The sequence below is a fragment of the Sus scrofa genome, chromosome 12 (assembly GCF_000003025.6).
Source record: "Sus scrofa isolate TJ Tabasco breed Duroc chromosome 12, Sscrofa11.1, whole genome shotgun sequence".
NCBI lineage: Eukaryota > Metazoa > Chordata > Mammalia > Artiodactyla > Suidae > Sus > Sus scrofa.
Window position 1 is genome coordinate 20,108,227 of NC_010454.4, and position 18,194 is coordinate 20,126,420.

General features: G+C 42.9%; 1 protein-coding gene across 1 annotated transcript in view; it reads left to right on the top strand.

The window, feature by feature from the left end:
• EZH1 (enhancer of zeste 1 polycomb repressive complex 2 subunit) overlaps nt 1-18,194 on the top strand; it is a 32,021-nt gene that overhangs the window by 483 nt on the left and 13,344 nt on the right. Inside the window, 10 exon segments of the mRNA NM_001243206.1 lie at nt 8,884-8,974; nt 10,126-10,246; nt 10,637-10,765; nt 11,614-11,733; nt 13,341-13,461; nt 14,854-15,012; nt 15,015-15,029; nt 16,114-16,216; nt 16,835-16,998; nt 17,886-17,977. Coding sequence (NP_001230135.1) covers nt 10,130-10,246; nt 10,637-10,765; nt 11,614-11,733; nt 13,341-13,461; nt 14,854-15,012; nt 15,015-15,029; nt 16,114-16,216; nt 16,835-16,998; nt 17,886-17,977 — 1,020 coding nt within the window. The 5' untranslated portion in view covers nt 8,884-8,974; nt 10,126-10,129.

The following is an 18,194-nucleotide window of genomic DNA, read 5'->3' on the forward strand; positions in this document are numbered from 1 at the left end:
GTGTTGAGGAAGCGGTGGTAGTAAAAACAGGGCCGGGACTAGGGTGCGGTGAGTGGGACTCCTAAAGCTCAAAATGGAAAGGGGCGCTCGCACTCGGGGTCGAGCAGGTGCCGTGTGGCTCCTTCAGATTTGCGCGCTCGGCGCCCAGCTCGCCTCCCCAAGCCCCAGCCCTGAGTAAGAGGGTTCTCTCCCAATTTGGTCTCGCGCCAGTCCCTGCCTACCCCAGAATTCTCTTGGGGATCAAAGGGAGAGCGCCTTGAAGCAAAGGCAGGGTGGTGCATTTGGGACCTGCCTGTTAGGAAATGTGGGACAAACTTATTTCGGTAAATAGGGACTACTGAGAAATTGTTTCGGGGACGGGGAGGGGAAGGAATGTGGAAGGATGTTCGTGCCGCGCATGGAAATATTGAGAGTGGGCTTTTTGTGGATGAAGTACGGGATTGTAGTAAATGGAGTAGCCTAGGTGTCCAGTCTAGGGCTTAAGAGGGGTAGGGATGGGGAGCCGAGAGCCGAGGTAGACAAGAGCCCAGGACAACTGAGTGCGTGTGAGGATGGCGTTGAAATGTGGGTCTCTTCCGCATTTGCTGCCATCATGCCTTTAAAGAGAAAAATCCCCCACCCGGGCTTTTAAGTTTAAGAAACCGGCATTGAATGAAGTTTCCAACTTGAGAAGGTGCTAATTCTATCAGAGGTTTCCGCGAGAGCTTGTCTGTATTGAGCCTTGGAATCCCCAGAGCCGGGATGGTGTGGCATTGATAAAAGAGATTACTTAATTGCCAGGAGTTCCCGTCGTGGCGCAGCGGAAACGAATCTCACTAACATCCATGAGGATGCATGTTGGATCCCTGGCCTCGCTCAGTGGGTTAAGGATCTGGCGTTGCCGTGATTATGGTGTAGGTCGCAGATGCGGCTGGGATCCCTCGTTGCTGTGGCTGTGTTGTAGGCCAGCAGCTACAGCTCCGATTGGACCCCTAGCCTGGGAACCTTCATGTGCCGCGAATGCAGATCTAAAAAAGCAAAAAAAAAAAAAAGATTACTTAATTGCATAGAAGAAAGTATTAGGAGATATACTTTTTTTAAAAAAAGGAGCAATTAAAAAAAACCCACATTTATAATACAGGAAAAGATCATCTATAAAGGTGTGGTAGTACTATTGCTGTCAAGGTGTATACTGATATATGTGGATCAGTTCTCCCAGGGCAGAGATGTTTGTTTTATTCACTGAGGTACCCTAAGCACCTAAAACAGTGCACAGCAGTGCAGATGCTCAGTACATATTTGTAGAATAAATAGTGGGAAGATCTCTGGGACTGGGAGTTGGGCAATCTGGATCCTAGATATGCCAATTGGCAGAGTACTTGTAGGCCAATCAGAGAATTTGATGTTGAGAAAGAACTTTAAAACTTCCTGAGGTGGAAATTACTTTTTCATTATGCTGTTACTCTAATTCTCTTTGAAGCAGTGCTAGAATTAGGAGCCTAGGATTAAAAAATGGAAATTTTATTCCCAAGAAGACTTTCGTGAGAAGGGTTAAAGGAGAGAAAATGTAGTTGGACTCGTTTCTCTTATATTTGCCTTTGAATTAGCATGCCTGTAAAAAGGTTATTCAGAATATTATTTTTGTCTCTTTATTTCTTGACATCAGAAATCTGGCTTCCTTAGTTCTCTGGGTAAGAATTCCTCCCCTTGATTTGTGCCTTATGTGAAACATGTAACAATTTATTTCACTAAGTATATCTTTTTCCTATCTTGTAGTCAGTTTAAAAAGTTTCTAGGGAGTTTCCTTGGTGGCTCAGCACTAATGTGGCTGTGGCATAGGCCAGCAGCTTTAGCTCTGATTCCGCCCCTAACCTGGGAATTTCCATATGCTGCCAGTGCAGTCCCAAAAAAAAAAAAAAAAAAAGCAGTTTCTACTTTGTTGTCTAGCTACTTCCCAAAAAAGGTTTGTGGCAGCAATACTGAAAACACATTACAGGAGTTCCTCATGGCTCAGTGAAAACAAATCTGACTAGCATCCACAAGGACGCAGGTTTGATCCCTGGCCTTGCTTGGTGGGTTAAGGATCTAGTGTTGCTGTGAGATGTGTAGGTTGCAGACTCGGCTTGGATCTGGCATTGCTGTGGCAATGGTGTAGGCCGGCAGCTACAGCTCTGATTTCAATTCCTAGCCTGGGAACTTCCATATGCTGCGGGTGCAGCCCTAAAAAGACAAAGAAAATCTGAAAAAACAAAAAACATTACATTAAACAACACTAAAAACACATTTCCTGCTGTGGCTTAGTGGGTTAAAGACCTGACATTGTCTCTGCGAGGATTCGTATTCGATCCCTGGCCTTGCTCAGTGGGTTAAGGATCTGGTGTTGCCACAAGCTTCAGCAGAAGTTGCAGATGTGGGTCTGATTTGACCCCTGGCCCAGGAACTTCCATGTTGCCAGGTGTGGCCTTAAAAAGAAAGGGAAGAGGAGTTCCTGTTGTGGCACAGCAGAAACGAATCCGACTAGGAACCATGAGGTTGTGGGTTTGATCCCTGGCCTTGCTCAGTGGGTTAAAGATCCAGCGTTGCTGTGAGCTGTGGTGTAGGTTGCAGACGTGGCTTGGATCTGGTGTTGCTGTGGCTCTGGCGTAGGCCAGCAGCAACAGCTCTGATTAGACCCCTAGCCTCGGAATCTCCATATGCCGAGGGTGAGGCCCTAAAAAGACCAAAAAAAAAAAAACAAACAAACCAGGAAGGGAAGAACAAAGAAAAACCAATGCATTACAGGGAGTTTTCAGTGGCTCAACAGGTCAGGGATCTGGTGCTGTCACTGCTGTGGCTCGGGTTTGATCCCTGGTTCTGGAACTACCGCATGCCGTGTGTGCAGCCAAAAAATAAAAAATAAAAACATAAGTACATTTTTATATAGATAGTTAAACTACAGAGAAACGAGAAAAAAACAAGACAGAGGACCAAAATAGGCATTTTCCCAAAGACTTACAGATGGTCAACAGTCACATAAAAGATGCTCACTATCATTAATCATCAGCGAAATGCAAATCAAAACCACACAGTGAGCTACCACCTCACTCTTGTTAAAGTAGCTATTACCAAAAAGACAAGAGGATAGCAAATGCTGGTGAGGATATGAAGAAAAGGGAACCTTGGTGCCCTGTTGGTGGGAATGTAAATTTGTACAGCCACTATGGAAAACAGTATGGAGGTTCCTTAGAAGATTCAAAATAAAACTGCCATACAGTCCAGCAGTTCCACTCCTGGGTATTTATTCGAAGAAAATAAAAACATTAATTCAGAAATAGTTGGCAACTTCCATATGCTCCCCCAGTGTTCAAAGCAGCATTATTTACAATAGTTAAGATATGGAAACAACTTAAGTGTCCATCAACAGAGGAATGGATAAAGAAGGTTATATATATGTGTAAACACACATACTGGAATATTATTACTTGGCCATGAGGACTCGGGTTCATTCCCTGGCCTTGCTCAGTGGATTGACGATCCGGCATTGCCATGATCTGTGGTGTAGGTCAGAGACAGGCGCGGATCCCTTGTTGCTGTGGCATAGGCTGGCAGCTCCAGCTCTGATTCCCCCCCTAGCCTGGGAACCTCCATATGCCATGGGAGCGGCCCTAAAAATTTGATTCAAAATGGAATCACTTAAAATTCTTGTTTTACTGAATGATAATGAGCAGTCGGTAAATATTAAGCTTTGTGCTAGTGTAATGCAGAACCAGCCACGGTAGGGCTCTAGACCCTTAGGAGATTCCTTTAATTTTCTGAATCAGCGTTGTACATCCTATGTGCCAGCATTTTCCTTTGGCCCTCATAAAAACTAATCCTGCTTTGATTTTTACTCCCGTTGTCTCCATTGCACATGACCTGATTCTCTTAGGGAAGTAACTAGAAGACATTAATGCTATCATTTTATCTTAAGAATTCAGGGTCACGGTTTCCTGTTAGTGAGATTCTTAGTTTTTTTTTCTTTTCTTTTTCTTTTTAGGGCCAAACCTGTGGCATATGGAAGTTGCCAAGCTATGGGTTGAATTGGAGCTGCAGCTGCTGGCATACACTACAGCCACAGCAATGCCAGATCGGAGCCTCGTCTGTGACCTACACTGCAGCTCATGGCAACCCCAGATCCTTAACCCACTGAGCTGGGCCAGGAATTGAACCCACATCCTCATGGATACTAGTCAGATTCATTACCGATGAACGACAAAGGGAACTGCAGTAAGATTCTTTCTGTGGGTATAGTGCCCAGAAGCTCAAACTAATAACAAAAATAGAATATAGATATAAAATGTGCTTAATAGATCCTAGTTAAAGAATCTATCAGGCCGCATACCTAGCCACAGAGCTGATTTTAATGGAAATGTTAATGAAATTGGTAATCACCAGAATGATTCAACTGTGTGTTACTAAAGTTCTTCGCAGAAGACAGGTCACCCCTTCTGTTCATGTTTCAGCTTCACTGAGCTGTACAGGAAAGACTGAGATGGAAAACTTAAGAATCTGCAGTGCTATCCACTTCCGAAGCCTTACTTAGCCTGCTGGTTAATAAAATTATTTGTTATAGAAGAGAAAGTAGGGAATTCTCTTGTGGCACAGTGGGTTAAGGATCTGGCATTGTCATTGCAGCAGCTTGGGTTGCTCGTGTGCCATGGGTTCAATCCCTGGCCAGGAACTTCCGAATACCATGGGCATGCCCCCCCCACTCCATAGATCTAGTATAGTAAAGTTGAAAATTTTTGTCTGCCACTTCCTTTGCCTGCAATGAATGAACCCATTTCTGCAAATCCTTTCTAGTGAATGCTGAATTTTGTTTGTTTGTTGGCCTTAAAAAAAAAAAAAAAAAAAAAAATCTTTGGGAGTTCCCATTGTGGCACAGTGGTTAACGAATCCGACTAGGAACCATGAGGTTGCGGGTTCGGTCCCTGGCCTTGCTCAGTGGGTTAAGGATCCGGCGTTGCCATGAGCTGTGGTGTAGGTTGCAGATGCGGCTCAGATCCCACGTTGCTGTGGCTCTGGCGTAGGCTGGTGGCTACAGCTCCGATTCGACCCCTAGCCTGGGAACCTCCATATGCCGCAGGAGCGGCCCAAGAAATGGCAAAAAGACCAAAAAAAAAAAAAAAAAAAAAATCTTTGAAGTGGTAGTTGTTGGTTAGCTATGAGAACCCATCTTATGGCTGCGTTTCAGGTGTTTATTTTAATCATACCTATCTGTTCCAAACAGCATGTCTCACCTTCCTCATACTCTCTTTGGGGTGTATGTCCAGCTGCCAAACAAACTTCTAGAGACATTGAAGACCCAGTAAAAAGCCAAGCAAAATAGATATTGGCTCATGGTCAAAAGAGATTAAGATAGCACTTTAATTGTACAAGGAGGAAGTGTGGCTTATTATACATCATGATTGGTTAAAACTCAATGACATTTTCATGTATATATGTGTACTACACTGGCCAAATAAAGCACTAGAAATAGTGTCATTAAGGGAGTTCCCATTGAGGCTGAGCAGAAACAAATCCGACTAGTATCCATGAGGATGTGGGTTTGGGCCCTGGCCTCGCTCAGTGAGTTGAATATCCAGTATTGCTGTGAGCTGTGGTATAGTTCAAAGATGCGGCTCAGATCCCATGTTAAAAGAAATAGTGCCATTAATTATTAGACTGTTGTGGTGTGTTTACTATCATCTCTTTTGATAGACTGTAAAAAATTATATTTTAATTATAACCTTCCCCTTTTTTTTGCTTTTTAGGGCTGCACCTGTTTTTCAGGATAGCATATGGAAGTTCCCAGGCTAAGGGTCAAATCAGAGCAGCAGCTTCCAGCCCGTACCACAGCCACAGCAATGCCAGATCCAAGCCACGTCTGTGACTACACCACAACTCACAGCAACACTGGATCCTTAACCCACTGAGCAAGGCCAGGGATTGAGCCTGCATCCTGATGGATGCTAGTGGAGTTCTTAACTTGATAAGCCGCAATGGGAACTCCTATAACTCCTTTTTTTTTTTGTCTTTTTGTCTTTTCTAGGGCTGCTCCCGCAGCATATAGAGGTTCCCAGGCTAAGGGTCTAATCGGAGCTGTAGCCACTAGCCTATGCCAGAGCCACAGCAACACAGGATCCAAGCCTCGCCTGCGACCTACACCACAGCTCACGGCAACACTGGTTCCTTAACCCACTGAGCGAGGCCAGGGATGGAACCCACAACCTCATGGTTCCTAGTCGGATTCATTTCCACTGCGCCATGACGGGAAATCCATGATCTCCAGTTTTTTAAATGGATGGAGCAACCTGCCCTAAGCTTACTATTTCAAAAAGGGAAATGAATTCCAAAAGGAGTGGGAGAGGGATTGCAGTTCAAAACCATCTTTTTGGCTGCTCCTGTGTCATGTGGAAGTTCTGGGGCCAGGGATCTAACCTGCACCACAGCAGTGACAATGATGGCTCCTTAACCCACTGAGCCACCAGGGAATTCCCCAAAACCAACTGTATTTATTTATTTATTTATTGTGTTTTTGCCATTTCTTGGGCCACTCCTGTGGCATATGGGTGGTTCCCAGGCTAGGGGTCTAATCGGAGCTGTAGCCACCGGCCTACGCCAGAGCCACAGCAATGCCGGATCCGAGCTGCGTCTGCGACCTACACCACAGCTCACGGCAATGCTGGATCGTTAACCCACCGAGCAAGGGCAGGGATCGAACCTGCAACCTCATGGTTCCTAGTCGGATTCGTTAACCACTGCGCAACGACAGGAACTCCCCCAATTTTTTTTAAAGAGATTATGATGTGTGGCTGAGTTGTAATCTAAAGCATTTGAGTCATTTGGGTCTTGATAAGGGTAACCTAAGTTTTCTGAGGGAGGCAGCTTTGTGAAGAAGCCTCTGGCTAGTTCAGCCAGTAGAGCAAGAGCCTCCATCTTAAGGAGGCAGTTTTGTCCCAGATTTGAACAGTATTTTCATTTCCTGAAGAAGATATTATTAAGCCTGTTCAGAAGAGAAATTATATAAGCAGGTACTTAACATTATATGTGAGTGGGGTGTATGTTCTTAAATAGTTTTTTCTTTTCTTTTTTTTTTTTTTTTTTTTTTTTTTGTCTTTTTTGTCTTTTTGTTGTTGTTGTTGTTGCTATTTCTTGGGCCGCTCCCGCGGCATATGGAGGTTCCCAGGCTAGGAGTTGAATCGGAGCTGTAGCCACCAGCCTACGCCAGAGCCACAGCAACGCGGGATCCGAGCCGCATCTGCAACCTACACCACAGCTCACGGCAACACCGGATCGTTAACCCACTGAGCAAGGGCAGGGACCGAACCCGCAACCTCATGGTTCCTAGTCGGATTCGTTAACCACTGCGCCACGACGGGAACTCCTTAAATAGTTTTTTCATTCAGAAATGAAGAGTCCATCATTTGGCCGCCATTCCTTAGAGGAATGAGAAGTACTAAAAGATGTCAGAGGAAGAAGATGCAATAATTTCTTGGATATTCAGGTCTACTTAATTTTTTTTACTCTTTTTTAGGACTACACCTGCGGCGTATGGCAGTTGCCAGGCTAGGGGTCGAATTGGAGCTACAGCTGCTGGCCTAGCCACAGCCACAGCCACAGCAACGGAGGATCTGAGCCATGTCTGCGACCTACACCGCATTTCATGGCAATGATGGATCCTCGACTCACTGAGAGAGGACAGGGCTCAAACCTGCATTTTCATGGATACTATGTCGATTCATTTCCGCTGTGCCAAAATGGGAACTCCCTGCTTAACTTTATAATCCAGCACTTTAGCACTCTGGGATTCAAATTCTTAGATCATGGTGGTGTTTCATTCCCTTCCCACAAAAAGAATATTTAACTCACAGGGAATTCTGTTTTTAAGAGCTGAATCACTTGATTGAGTTAACAATAAAGAGTGCATCTGTCTGTTTCTTTGCTATCCCATCCTTCCTTTATTTATCCTCTAAGGGGGGATTAACATAGCATTACGCTAGAGTTCCCATCATGGCGCAGGGGAAACGAATCTGACTAGGAACCATGAGGTTGCGAGTTTGATCCCTGGCCTCTATCAGTGGGTTAAGGATGTGGCATTGCGGTGAGCTGTGGTATAGGTCGCAGCCTTGGCTCAGATCTGGCATTGCTGTGGCTGTGGTATAGGCTGGTGGCTACAGCTCCAATCAGACCCCTAGCCTGGGAATCTCCATATGCCATGGCTGTGGCCCCCCCCCCAAAAAAACCCATAGCATTACACCAATCCACTTGGCTTATCAAATAAAACATTCAGATACAGTCCTCTTAAAGTCTAGTTGCATGAGATATTATAGTCATGATCTGATTGTGGCATATATGTGACAGTGGGCCACATTTTGCTGTTTTCTTGTCTGTGCTATCATTTCTAATGAGTGAAAACAGGTAATTTTTAAATGCTTCTAAACTCTAGCTTTGTTTCAAATTTTGGCTCTTCATAGCTCCTTATAATGTTTTTAGAAATTTAAAAGGTTAGGTGAAATGAATAGAATTAATTCTCCAGGAAACCCAAGTAGTTGATATAGAGTAAAAATACACCCTTGTAGATTTTATTCATTTTTTTAATGTACTTAATATTTGTTCTTTCTCTAAAATAATTGATGGGCCTGCTAGCTGAGCCTAGAAATTGGTTCGGAAAAGCACACTTGGTAATTGTGAGACGATATTTGTAAGTATGACTGGAAGGATCAAATTAAATAAAATAAAGCAACCTTCTCAAATGCTGTCAGGCATTATCAGGACCTGAATTACCTGCTATAGAGGTAGCAGAGACCTCAAAGTCTTCATTGTTCTTAGGGAGCATCCTACTGAGGGTGTCAAGGTCTAAGTATGTTCCACTGACTTAAAACTGCTGTCTCTTCTCTTGAAAAGCTGAGCATTTGTTTTGCCTTTGAGTCTTGCCATTCCTCTGAAGAACAGAAGACACTTATAAAACTCTACACTTTGCCTTGCACTCTATAAGGTAGGTAGAGTGTAGTACTATAAGTACTCCAGTTTGGGTTTTTTTTCTTTGTTTGTTTTGTTTTTTTGGTCTTTTTAAGGCCACACCTGCGGCACATGGAAGTTCCCAGGCTAGGGGTCGAATTGGAGCTGCAGCTGCCTGCCTACACCACAGCTCAGCCACAGCAGCATGGGATCCAAGCTGCATTTTCGACCTACACCACAGCTCACAGCAATGCTGGATCCCTAACCCACTGAGTAAGGCCAGGGATGGAACCCACATCCTCATGGATACTAGTTGGGCTCGTTACCGATGAGCCAGTACGGGAACTCCAGTAAGTACTTCTTTAAAACTGTGAACCTTAATTCAAACAAACAAAGTGATTTTCAGGGTTATATATTTCCATGTGTCTTAGAGATAAGATTATGCTGTTGTCGTATCTGACCTTTCTTGCTAGGCATGTCGTAGATTTAGGCAGTTTAAAGTTTTATAGCGTGGGTAGGTCTTTCCATGAAACTCTTTGATATTAACTTGATTTTTGCTAAACATTTTCTCTCTCTCTCTTTTTTTTTTTTTTTTTTTTTGCTTTTAGAGCCCCACCCACGGCATATGGAGGTTCCCAGGTTAGGGGTCTAGTCAGAGGTACAGCTACCGGCCTGTACCACAGCCACAGCAATGCCAGATCCGAGCTGTGTCTGTGACCTACACCACAGCTCACAGCAACACTGGATCCTTAACCCACTGATCGAGGCCAGGGATTGAACCTGCAACCTCATGGTTCCTAGTGATATTTGTTTCTGCTGAGCCACGACAGGAGCACCTAAACATTTTTCTTAATCAAGTTTATGAGTAGGCTTCCAAATTTCCAAGTAATCAAAGTTTCTAAATATCAGTGAAAGAAACTCTTGAGAGCTAAATTGAAAACAAGGTACCACAGGAGGACAGAGGCTAAACTAGTAGGCAGTCAGACCAGGAATTGCTGATACGAAATCTTTTTTTAATTGAAACTTTGTGTTGAACTTATGGATGTGGGTTCTTTAATTTAATCTATGTTTATATGGATAAGTGTAATAGGAACGAAAGCATAGCTGATCATGTTTATTTGCATTTGAGGAATGCTTCATTTCCAGGCAGTAAAATGCTATTTCTCATCTCTCTCTCTTATATTATAGCAAAATGGATATACAAAATCCCCCAACTTCCAAATGTATCACATACTGGAAGAGAAAAGTTAAATCTGAATACATGCGACTTCGGCAGCTTAAACGGCTTCAGGCAAATATGGGTGCAAAGGTAAAAATATTTCCGAAGTGAATATTTTACGTATGGATCCAATATGGAGGGGTTGGGTTTTTTTTAATTCTTTTTTTTTTTTTTTTTTTTTTGCCCTTTTGGGTCGCACCTGCAACATATTGAAGTTCCCAGGCTAGGGGTTGAATCAGAGCTACAACTGCCGGCCTAAATGACAGTCACAGCAACACAGGATCTGAGCGTCTGTGACCTACACCACAGCTCACCGCAATGCCAGATCCTTAACCCACTGATTGAGGCCAGGGATCGAACCCACAACCTCATGATTCCTAGTCAGATTCGTTTCCACTGTGCCACAACAGGAACTCCTTTTTTTTTTTTTTTTTAATTCTTATCTTGAAATCCTAACACATTTTTCCTTGGCTCTCCTAGGCTCTATATGTAGCAAATTTTGCAAAAGTTCAAGAAAAAACCCAGATCCTCAATGAAGAATGGAAGAAGCTTCGTGTCCAACCTGTTCAGTTGATGAAGCCCGTGAGTGGGCATCCTTTTCTCAAAAAGGTACTTCCAGTGTCTAAACTCAGCCTTCCTCTCTTCTTTGGACTTGAGAGTTTTTTTTCCTGTATTTGTGATTTATTAGAAAATAAGAATAATGGATATAGCCATTATAGTCAAGTTGGGCTAACTGGGATGATAAATGTGTAACTATTCATCTGTTCTCCTCAGTTAATGAGTATAATCATGAATTTTTAATGGAAGAACAAGATATTTACTGTCTTTTCTCCTGGGCTCTGTATACCAGCTTCAAAGCAACGTGGTTTTTTTGTGCCTTTTTGGTGCCTTAGCTACTTTGAAATTGGAAAAGGAATGCCATGGATAATGGACAGTTTCTTATAGAGATAATATTTTTAAAATATGAAAAAACAGGTGTAGTGTCTTGAGAGCAGTTTTCTTTCCCAAAGCAGAATGTGACGGTAATTTCCATACTACTTTGCTTCCCCCTGCTGTTCCCGTCATCTATGCAGCTATGTTGATGTCGCCTGTCTTAAAGTTTAGGTCTTCAGGCAAACTTCCTTGACTTCCTCCTCATCTCCTAGGACTCTCAGAGGCCCTTTGCTGTTGTGCACAGCCCAAGGAGACCAACAGTTTTAGATTGAAATAAACTCAGTTGAGTGTGGGAGGCACTGTGCTGGACTCCGTAGAGGATTGGAAGGTGAATAAGAGACAGTTCCTGCTTTCCGCAGGTTTGCAGTCGAGGGGTTCCTTTTAGGAGCTGATTGTTACAAAACCCTCAGCTTCTTGGTTTGTAAGAATTAGAAGGCTCTGGGGATTATTTTGGAAGGAAACACTGATTCTCTCTTGGGTTTTATGCTTGCCTTTCCGTCTCCATGTCATTGCTTATATTTCAGTGTACCATAGAGAGCATTTTCCCGGGATTTGCAAGCCAGCATATGTTAATGAGGTCTCTGAACACAGTTGCATTGGTTCCCATCATGTATTCCTGGTCCCCTCTTCAGCAGAACTTTATGGTATGTATTGAAAGCACCATGGTGATTGTTTAAACTGAATGATTTTTTCTTTTTTTAATGTTGTTGTGCTGTTGTCAGGATATACTTAACAAAGCTTGGCCATGCAGGGCAGAATGTTTTTGTAATTTATTTACTCTGAAAAACACATGTTGCAAGTTGCTCTAACTTGTTATATTTTGTGCTCTCTGAAGTATGCTTGCGAATTGATGCTGGGTTTTTTTTTTTTTGGCTTTTTGGCTTTTTGCTATTTCTTTGGGCCGCTCCCATGGCATATGGAGGTTCCCAAGCTAGGGGTCGAATTGGAGCTGTAGTCTCCGGCCTACGCCAGAGCCACAGCAACGCGGGATCCGAGCCGCGTCTGCAGCCTACACCACAGCTCACGGCAACGCCGGATCGTTAACCCACTGAGCAAGGGCAGGGACCGAACCCGCAACCTCATGGTTCCTAGTCAGATTCGTTAACCACTGCACTACGACGGGAACGCCGATGCTGGTTCTTTTTTGAATGAAAGAGGCTGGGCAAGACTCCAATTTTCCCTTACTACCTTGGCCCAATTATGTGCAGTTAAATGCAGTCTAAATCAGACACTTCAGGCTTAAGCAGGTTGACAACTCCCTGCTGATGGAGCAATCCTTTCTTAATCCCCTAAAGGCAAGATGCTATGAAAGCAGCTGAGATAACAGAGGCACACTTGGACCTACAATCCTTTCATCTGGGCCTTTATGCTGACTCCTACTAGGATTGTTTGTGGTCCTGATAATCAGTCCTCTTTAAATACTGCCATTGCTTATAATGCCTGGTGACAGAGAGCAGTTCTGCTGACTAGAATAGGATATAGGTTTATATTCATCTCTTAGAATAAAACTTCAGGATGACTTTACTTGATAGTTGGAGATCTAAGAATGATTGTATTCTCTGCTGAACCAAACCAAAAAAAAAAAAAAAAACAAATTCCATTAGTATTGTTTATTGCCAGAAACTATACATAGCTCATACTGTAGTTGACTTTAGGTTTCCACTGAGTGTGAGTGACATGAATTGTAATCATAATTTTTTATAATGATTACAGGAAGTTAGTCTTTGAATATACAGACAGTTTATGGTAGACAGTTTCAGTTCTAAATATTCCAGTTATATTGCAGATTATGCTCCTGGAAGCCTTCCTTGTCATTTATCGGTCTCTCTACTTATGAGAAGAATTAGAATTGAACACCTTTTAGACTGTAGTTTACGGGTATTTGTACCTATTTCACAATGATGTTTGTTGGGTAAAATGATGTAATCGATGGGATCACTGTGAAAAATAAATCCAATTCTAGGTGTTGGTGGAAATACCATTGTTAGTATCCAGCTTAACATTTAGTAGTTAATATTCTCAAGTTGTAAAACTGACTTTTTTTTTCTTCTACGAGTAGCATCATCCTCTTCCATGTGAGATTTTGTTGGCAAAACAAAATGGCCAGTCTTTAGAGTGCAGTTAACTGTGTAACAAAAGGCATCTTCAGGAGATTTAACTGGCAAAAAAAGTCTCAGCAAAGGTTCTTTAAAGAAGAAAGAGGAGATGCACAGTGGCTTCATGGAATGAATCACATCTGGTTTGATTTCAGGTAGAAGATGAGACCGTTTTGTGCAATATTCCCTACATGGGCGATGAGGTGAAGGAAGAAGATGAGACTTTCATTGAGGAGCTGATCAATAACTACGATGGCAAAGTCCATGGTGAAGAAGGTAGTAGGGTTGGGCTCTTTGAGAAAACTTTGATAGGATGGTACCTCTTGTTTGTGCATCCTCATCTTACTTTTATCTGCTTCTTCATGGTGTACACAGGGAAGAATATTTCAATGTCATCACATGACTGAGAGTAAAAATTTTTATATTAAAAGTACCCCAGTTAAATTTTGTTTTTTGTCCTTTTTTTTTCCTCCTTTTGTCTTTTTTGGGGCTGCAGCTGAGGCCTATGGAAGTTCCCAGGCTAGGGGTCAAATCCAAGCTGTAGCTGCCAACCTAGGCCACAGCCACAGCAACGAGAGATCTGAGACACATCTGTAACCTACACCACAGCTCACAGCAATGCTGGATCCTTAACCAACTGAGCAAGGCCAGGGATCGAACCCTCAACCTCATGGATACTAGTCGGATTCATTAGCACTGAGCCACAACGGGAACTCCTGTTTTTCTTCTTTTTAAGGCTGCACCCATGGCATTCGGAAGTTCCCAGGCTAGGGATCTAATCGGACCTCCAGCTGCTGGCCTATGCCACAGCAACACAGGATCCAAGCCTTCTGCAACCTACACCACAGCTCATGTCCGCGCTGGATCCTTACCCCACTGTGCGGGGCCAGGGATCAAACCAACGTCCTCATGGATACTAGTCAGGTTCGTTCCTGCTGAGTCATGACAGGAACTCCATCATTAACTCTTGAGTCAGCCTTTTTGTGACTGGGGAGGGCCTAGGAGACTAAAGCAAAAAGCGACATAGGGGTTTATGTACAATTTCAAAAGCAAGTTGTTTGTATTTAGCTGTAGTTTTAGAGAAACTGTCAGCATGTAAGAAGGGAGAAATTGCAGAGGGCCTCTCTTGGATTTGCAGACCAGCAGCCTCACCTGCTCTTTTGACAAACGGTGGGTGGTGGTGTCATGCTGTTCAAATACATTATTTATACACAGTGCCCCCTAGTGTCAGAGTCTTTATCCTAATCGTAGATGTAGTATGATTTTAGAAAAAAGTGCTGTCTTTTGATTTAGAGAATCACTGTTGACCTCTGGATAGCAAAACCAGGTACATTTTCACTTTTATCACTCTTTCTCTGTCACATTTGTATTGTTGGCACAGTTTTACGAGATTTTTGGGCCATAAATACAGGTTGATGTATTACTGAGGAAGTGAAGCCCCTAGAAAGAATGAAAGAATGAAGTCCAGAACTGGATTCCCCACTCTAGTCAGCTGAACTGTTGCAGTTGTAAGAGCCAATCAAATTATTGCAATTCCCTGGTTGTCTATATAAAAATATACACATGTTATCTATCTGGGCCTCAGGAGTGAATACAGGAAAACCTTCCCAGGAGGATGAATAGAGGGTGAAATAACCACTGCTCATCCATCTAATTCTTATGTTTCAGAGATGATTCCTGGCTCTGTGCTGATTAGTGATGCTGTTTTCCTGGAGTTGGTAGATGCTCTGAATCAATACTCGGATGAGGAGGAGGACGGGCACAATGACAACTCAGATGGAAAGCAAGATGACAGCAAAGAAGATCTGCCAGTAACGAGAAAGCGAAAAGACATGCTATTGAAGGTGAATAGCACGACTTCCTTATTCCACTTGAAAGTGACAGGGAGAGGTGAGGAGGCAAACACAAAAGCTTTATTGCTTATTAAAGGCTATTGGTATTTCTCATGGGGCCATTTAAAAGGAAAACATGTTCATTGACTCATGGCTTAAGATAACCGTAACCTGGCTGAAGAGGAAAGTAGGAGAACTTAGAGAATAATCATTGTTCATTTCTAATCATAAAAATCGTGTGTTTGGGAGTTACCACTGTGGGAAAACGGGTTAAAGATCCAGTGTTATCTCCGCAGCAGCTCAGGTCACAGCTGCAGCTCGGGTTTGATCCCTGGCCCAGGAACTTCCACAGGCCACAGGTGCAACCAAAAAAAAAATTGTGTGTTTAGAAAATACGGATAGTTATAAAGAAGAAACCAAATTACCCTATTATCTTGCTACCAGAAATAACCAATATTAATATTCTTCTAGACTTAAAAAATGTAAGTATATACACATATATATGTTCACCTAAAATGTATACAGTGTTATATATCAATTTTTTCAAGTATATATGTAAATCAACATGCATGTATTGGTATATATTAAATTGGTATTGTGCCACATTTATGTGTGTATACACATACATCGTTTTATATCCCTTTTTATTTAATCTTACATCGTGAACACTTTCCCATGCTGTTTAATTTAAACTCTTCATTTAATTTAGTTATAGTATATGTCCAGAGACACAGTGTCTCTCTCTCTCTTGTTATAACAGAGTTAGAGAATCAGTCTTGTTCTTCAGCGTCAGCATTACGGTGGAGTTCTTCTGTACTCAGATCTCTCCATGAAACTTCTGGTTTCACCTCCAGATTCTGTCTTAGAACATGGATTTTGTGGTTAACATGTAGATCACTCTGAGTTCCTTATTTACCAGTAGGCTATTAAAGAGATCCAGGTAGCACTGAGCTTCCGTATGTATTCCTAAATAGTCAATGGTTAGGTTACAGAGCAGCTCTAATCAAAATGCTGTGACGAAAGGAGAAAGATCCAAAAGCTTTGTGTGCCTGTTCTGGTTGTTGCCCTCAGGGGCTTTTTATCATTTCCAATTCAGGCAACAAAAAGAGTTCCAAGAAGCAGTTTCCAAACGACATGATCTTCAGTGCGATCGCCTCCATGTTCCCTGAGAACGGCGTCCCGGATGACATGAAGGAGAGGTAACGAGCACGGCCCCCAGAGGCCGCATAGAGTACCTGGCAAAACTTTCATACAAGCTTGGTTTTGGTTAATAAAAAGCCTTGTTTATGGTAAGTGCGTTATGATTTGCCCACACTGCTGATTACCTCTGAATGGCCGTTCCCATATTAAGGGCCATCGTTTGTTGGCTTTTGAGTAAATCTGGGCAGAGACGTTTTTAAGATTTTAACCACTTTTCTGGAGAGTTAATCCAGCACCATATTTATCAAATCTTACCCTCCCCTTACTTTCAGGCGTACAGCCAGCCCAGCATAACTGCAGTGGTGTACTCACTGGGTTAGCCACCATTCCGTCCTCAATAAGACCTGTAGAAGTCCCAGACTTGGCTCGGATCCTGCATTGCTATTATGGCTGTGGCCTAGGCCAGCAGTGGCAGCTCCGATTCGACCCCTAGCCTGGGAATCTCCATGTGGCATGGGTGTGGCCATAAAAAACAAAAACAAAAGCAAAACAAGACTCATAGAAAATGCTCATCCTCCCTTGGCAGACAGGGCCTGGGTGACTGTTGGTGCTCAGTCTGCATTTTCTCAGGGAGACATTCCCTTTGAAGGAACCCTTCTTTCTCTTTTCTTAACTAGGTATCGAGAACTCACAGAGATGTCAGACCCCAACGCTCTTCCCCCTCAGTGCACCCCCAACATCGATGGCCCCAATGCCAAGTCCGTGCAGCGGGAGCAGTCTCTGCACTCCTTCCACACACTTTTCTGCCGGCGCTGCTTTAAATACGACTGCTTCCTTCATCGTGAGTGGGACTACTCTGAAAGACTCTCCTGTTTTCCATCCCTGGCCACCATTTCTTTCTGTTTATTTTAGTTTATCGTATAGAGTTCCAAGCCTCTGATCTGATGATGGTTTTATAAAGGGCCAGTTCTATGTTCTCTTGTTCAGTTATAGTGAAATGTGCTTTGCATGGTCAGAACAGAATAACCAGCAACATAATTGTCCCCAAGTACCTCCTAGCTTTGGAAGAATTGTATTGATGTCAGAAATGGTGTGGGTTTTTTTTTGTTTTTTGGGTTTTTTTTTTGCTTTATGAGGCCAAATGTGCAGCATATGGAGGTTTCCAGGCTATCGGTCAAATCACAGCTACAGCTGCTGGCCTATATCACAGCCACAGCAATGCAGAATCCAAGCTACATCTGCAGCCTACACCACAGCTCATGGCAACTCCGGGTCCTTAACCCATGGAACGAGGCCAGGGTTCGAACCTACATCCTATGGATATAGTCGGGCTCATTACCCTGAGCCACAATGGAAACTTCCAGAAATGATTAAAAATTTTTAAAGGTTTTTATTATAGTTGTTTTAAGTGTTCTGTCAATTTCTGCTGTATAGCAAAGTGACTCAGTCATACGTATATATATATATATATACATATATTCTTTTTCTCACATTATCCTCCATCATGTTCCATCACAAGTGATTGGATGTAGATCCCTGTGCTATACAGCAGGACCTCATTGCTTATCTACTCCAAATGCAATAGTTAGAAATGATTAAATTTTGTGTACCTTGATAACAGCTGTTTTTATCTAAATCCTCTCCTGATAGCTCCCTGATTCCCTTTTGTTCCTCCTCATCCTGTCAAGTGGACGAACCATGGAAACAGGACAATTTTGTGTTTTCCAGCTTTTCATGCCACCCCTAATGTATATAAACGCAAGAACAAAGAAATCAAGATTGAGCCAGAGCCATGTGGCACAGACTGCTTCCTTTTGCTGGTATGATTTTAAATGTTCTGTCATTGTTAAACTTTGTTGAAAACTGAGCAGGAAATGGTCCTCGGCTTTCTGCCCTGGGGGACACTGCCCTGGGGAATACAAACCAAGTGAGCCAGTATTTAGCACCCTGGGGGTCATACAGCACAGATAAAACATGACTTCTGCTCTTAAGGTGCGCTCAGATGCTGCAGCAGTAGGACTGTGAAGCTTGTCTATG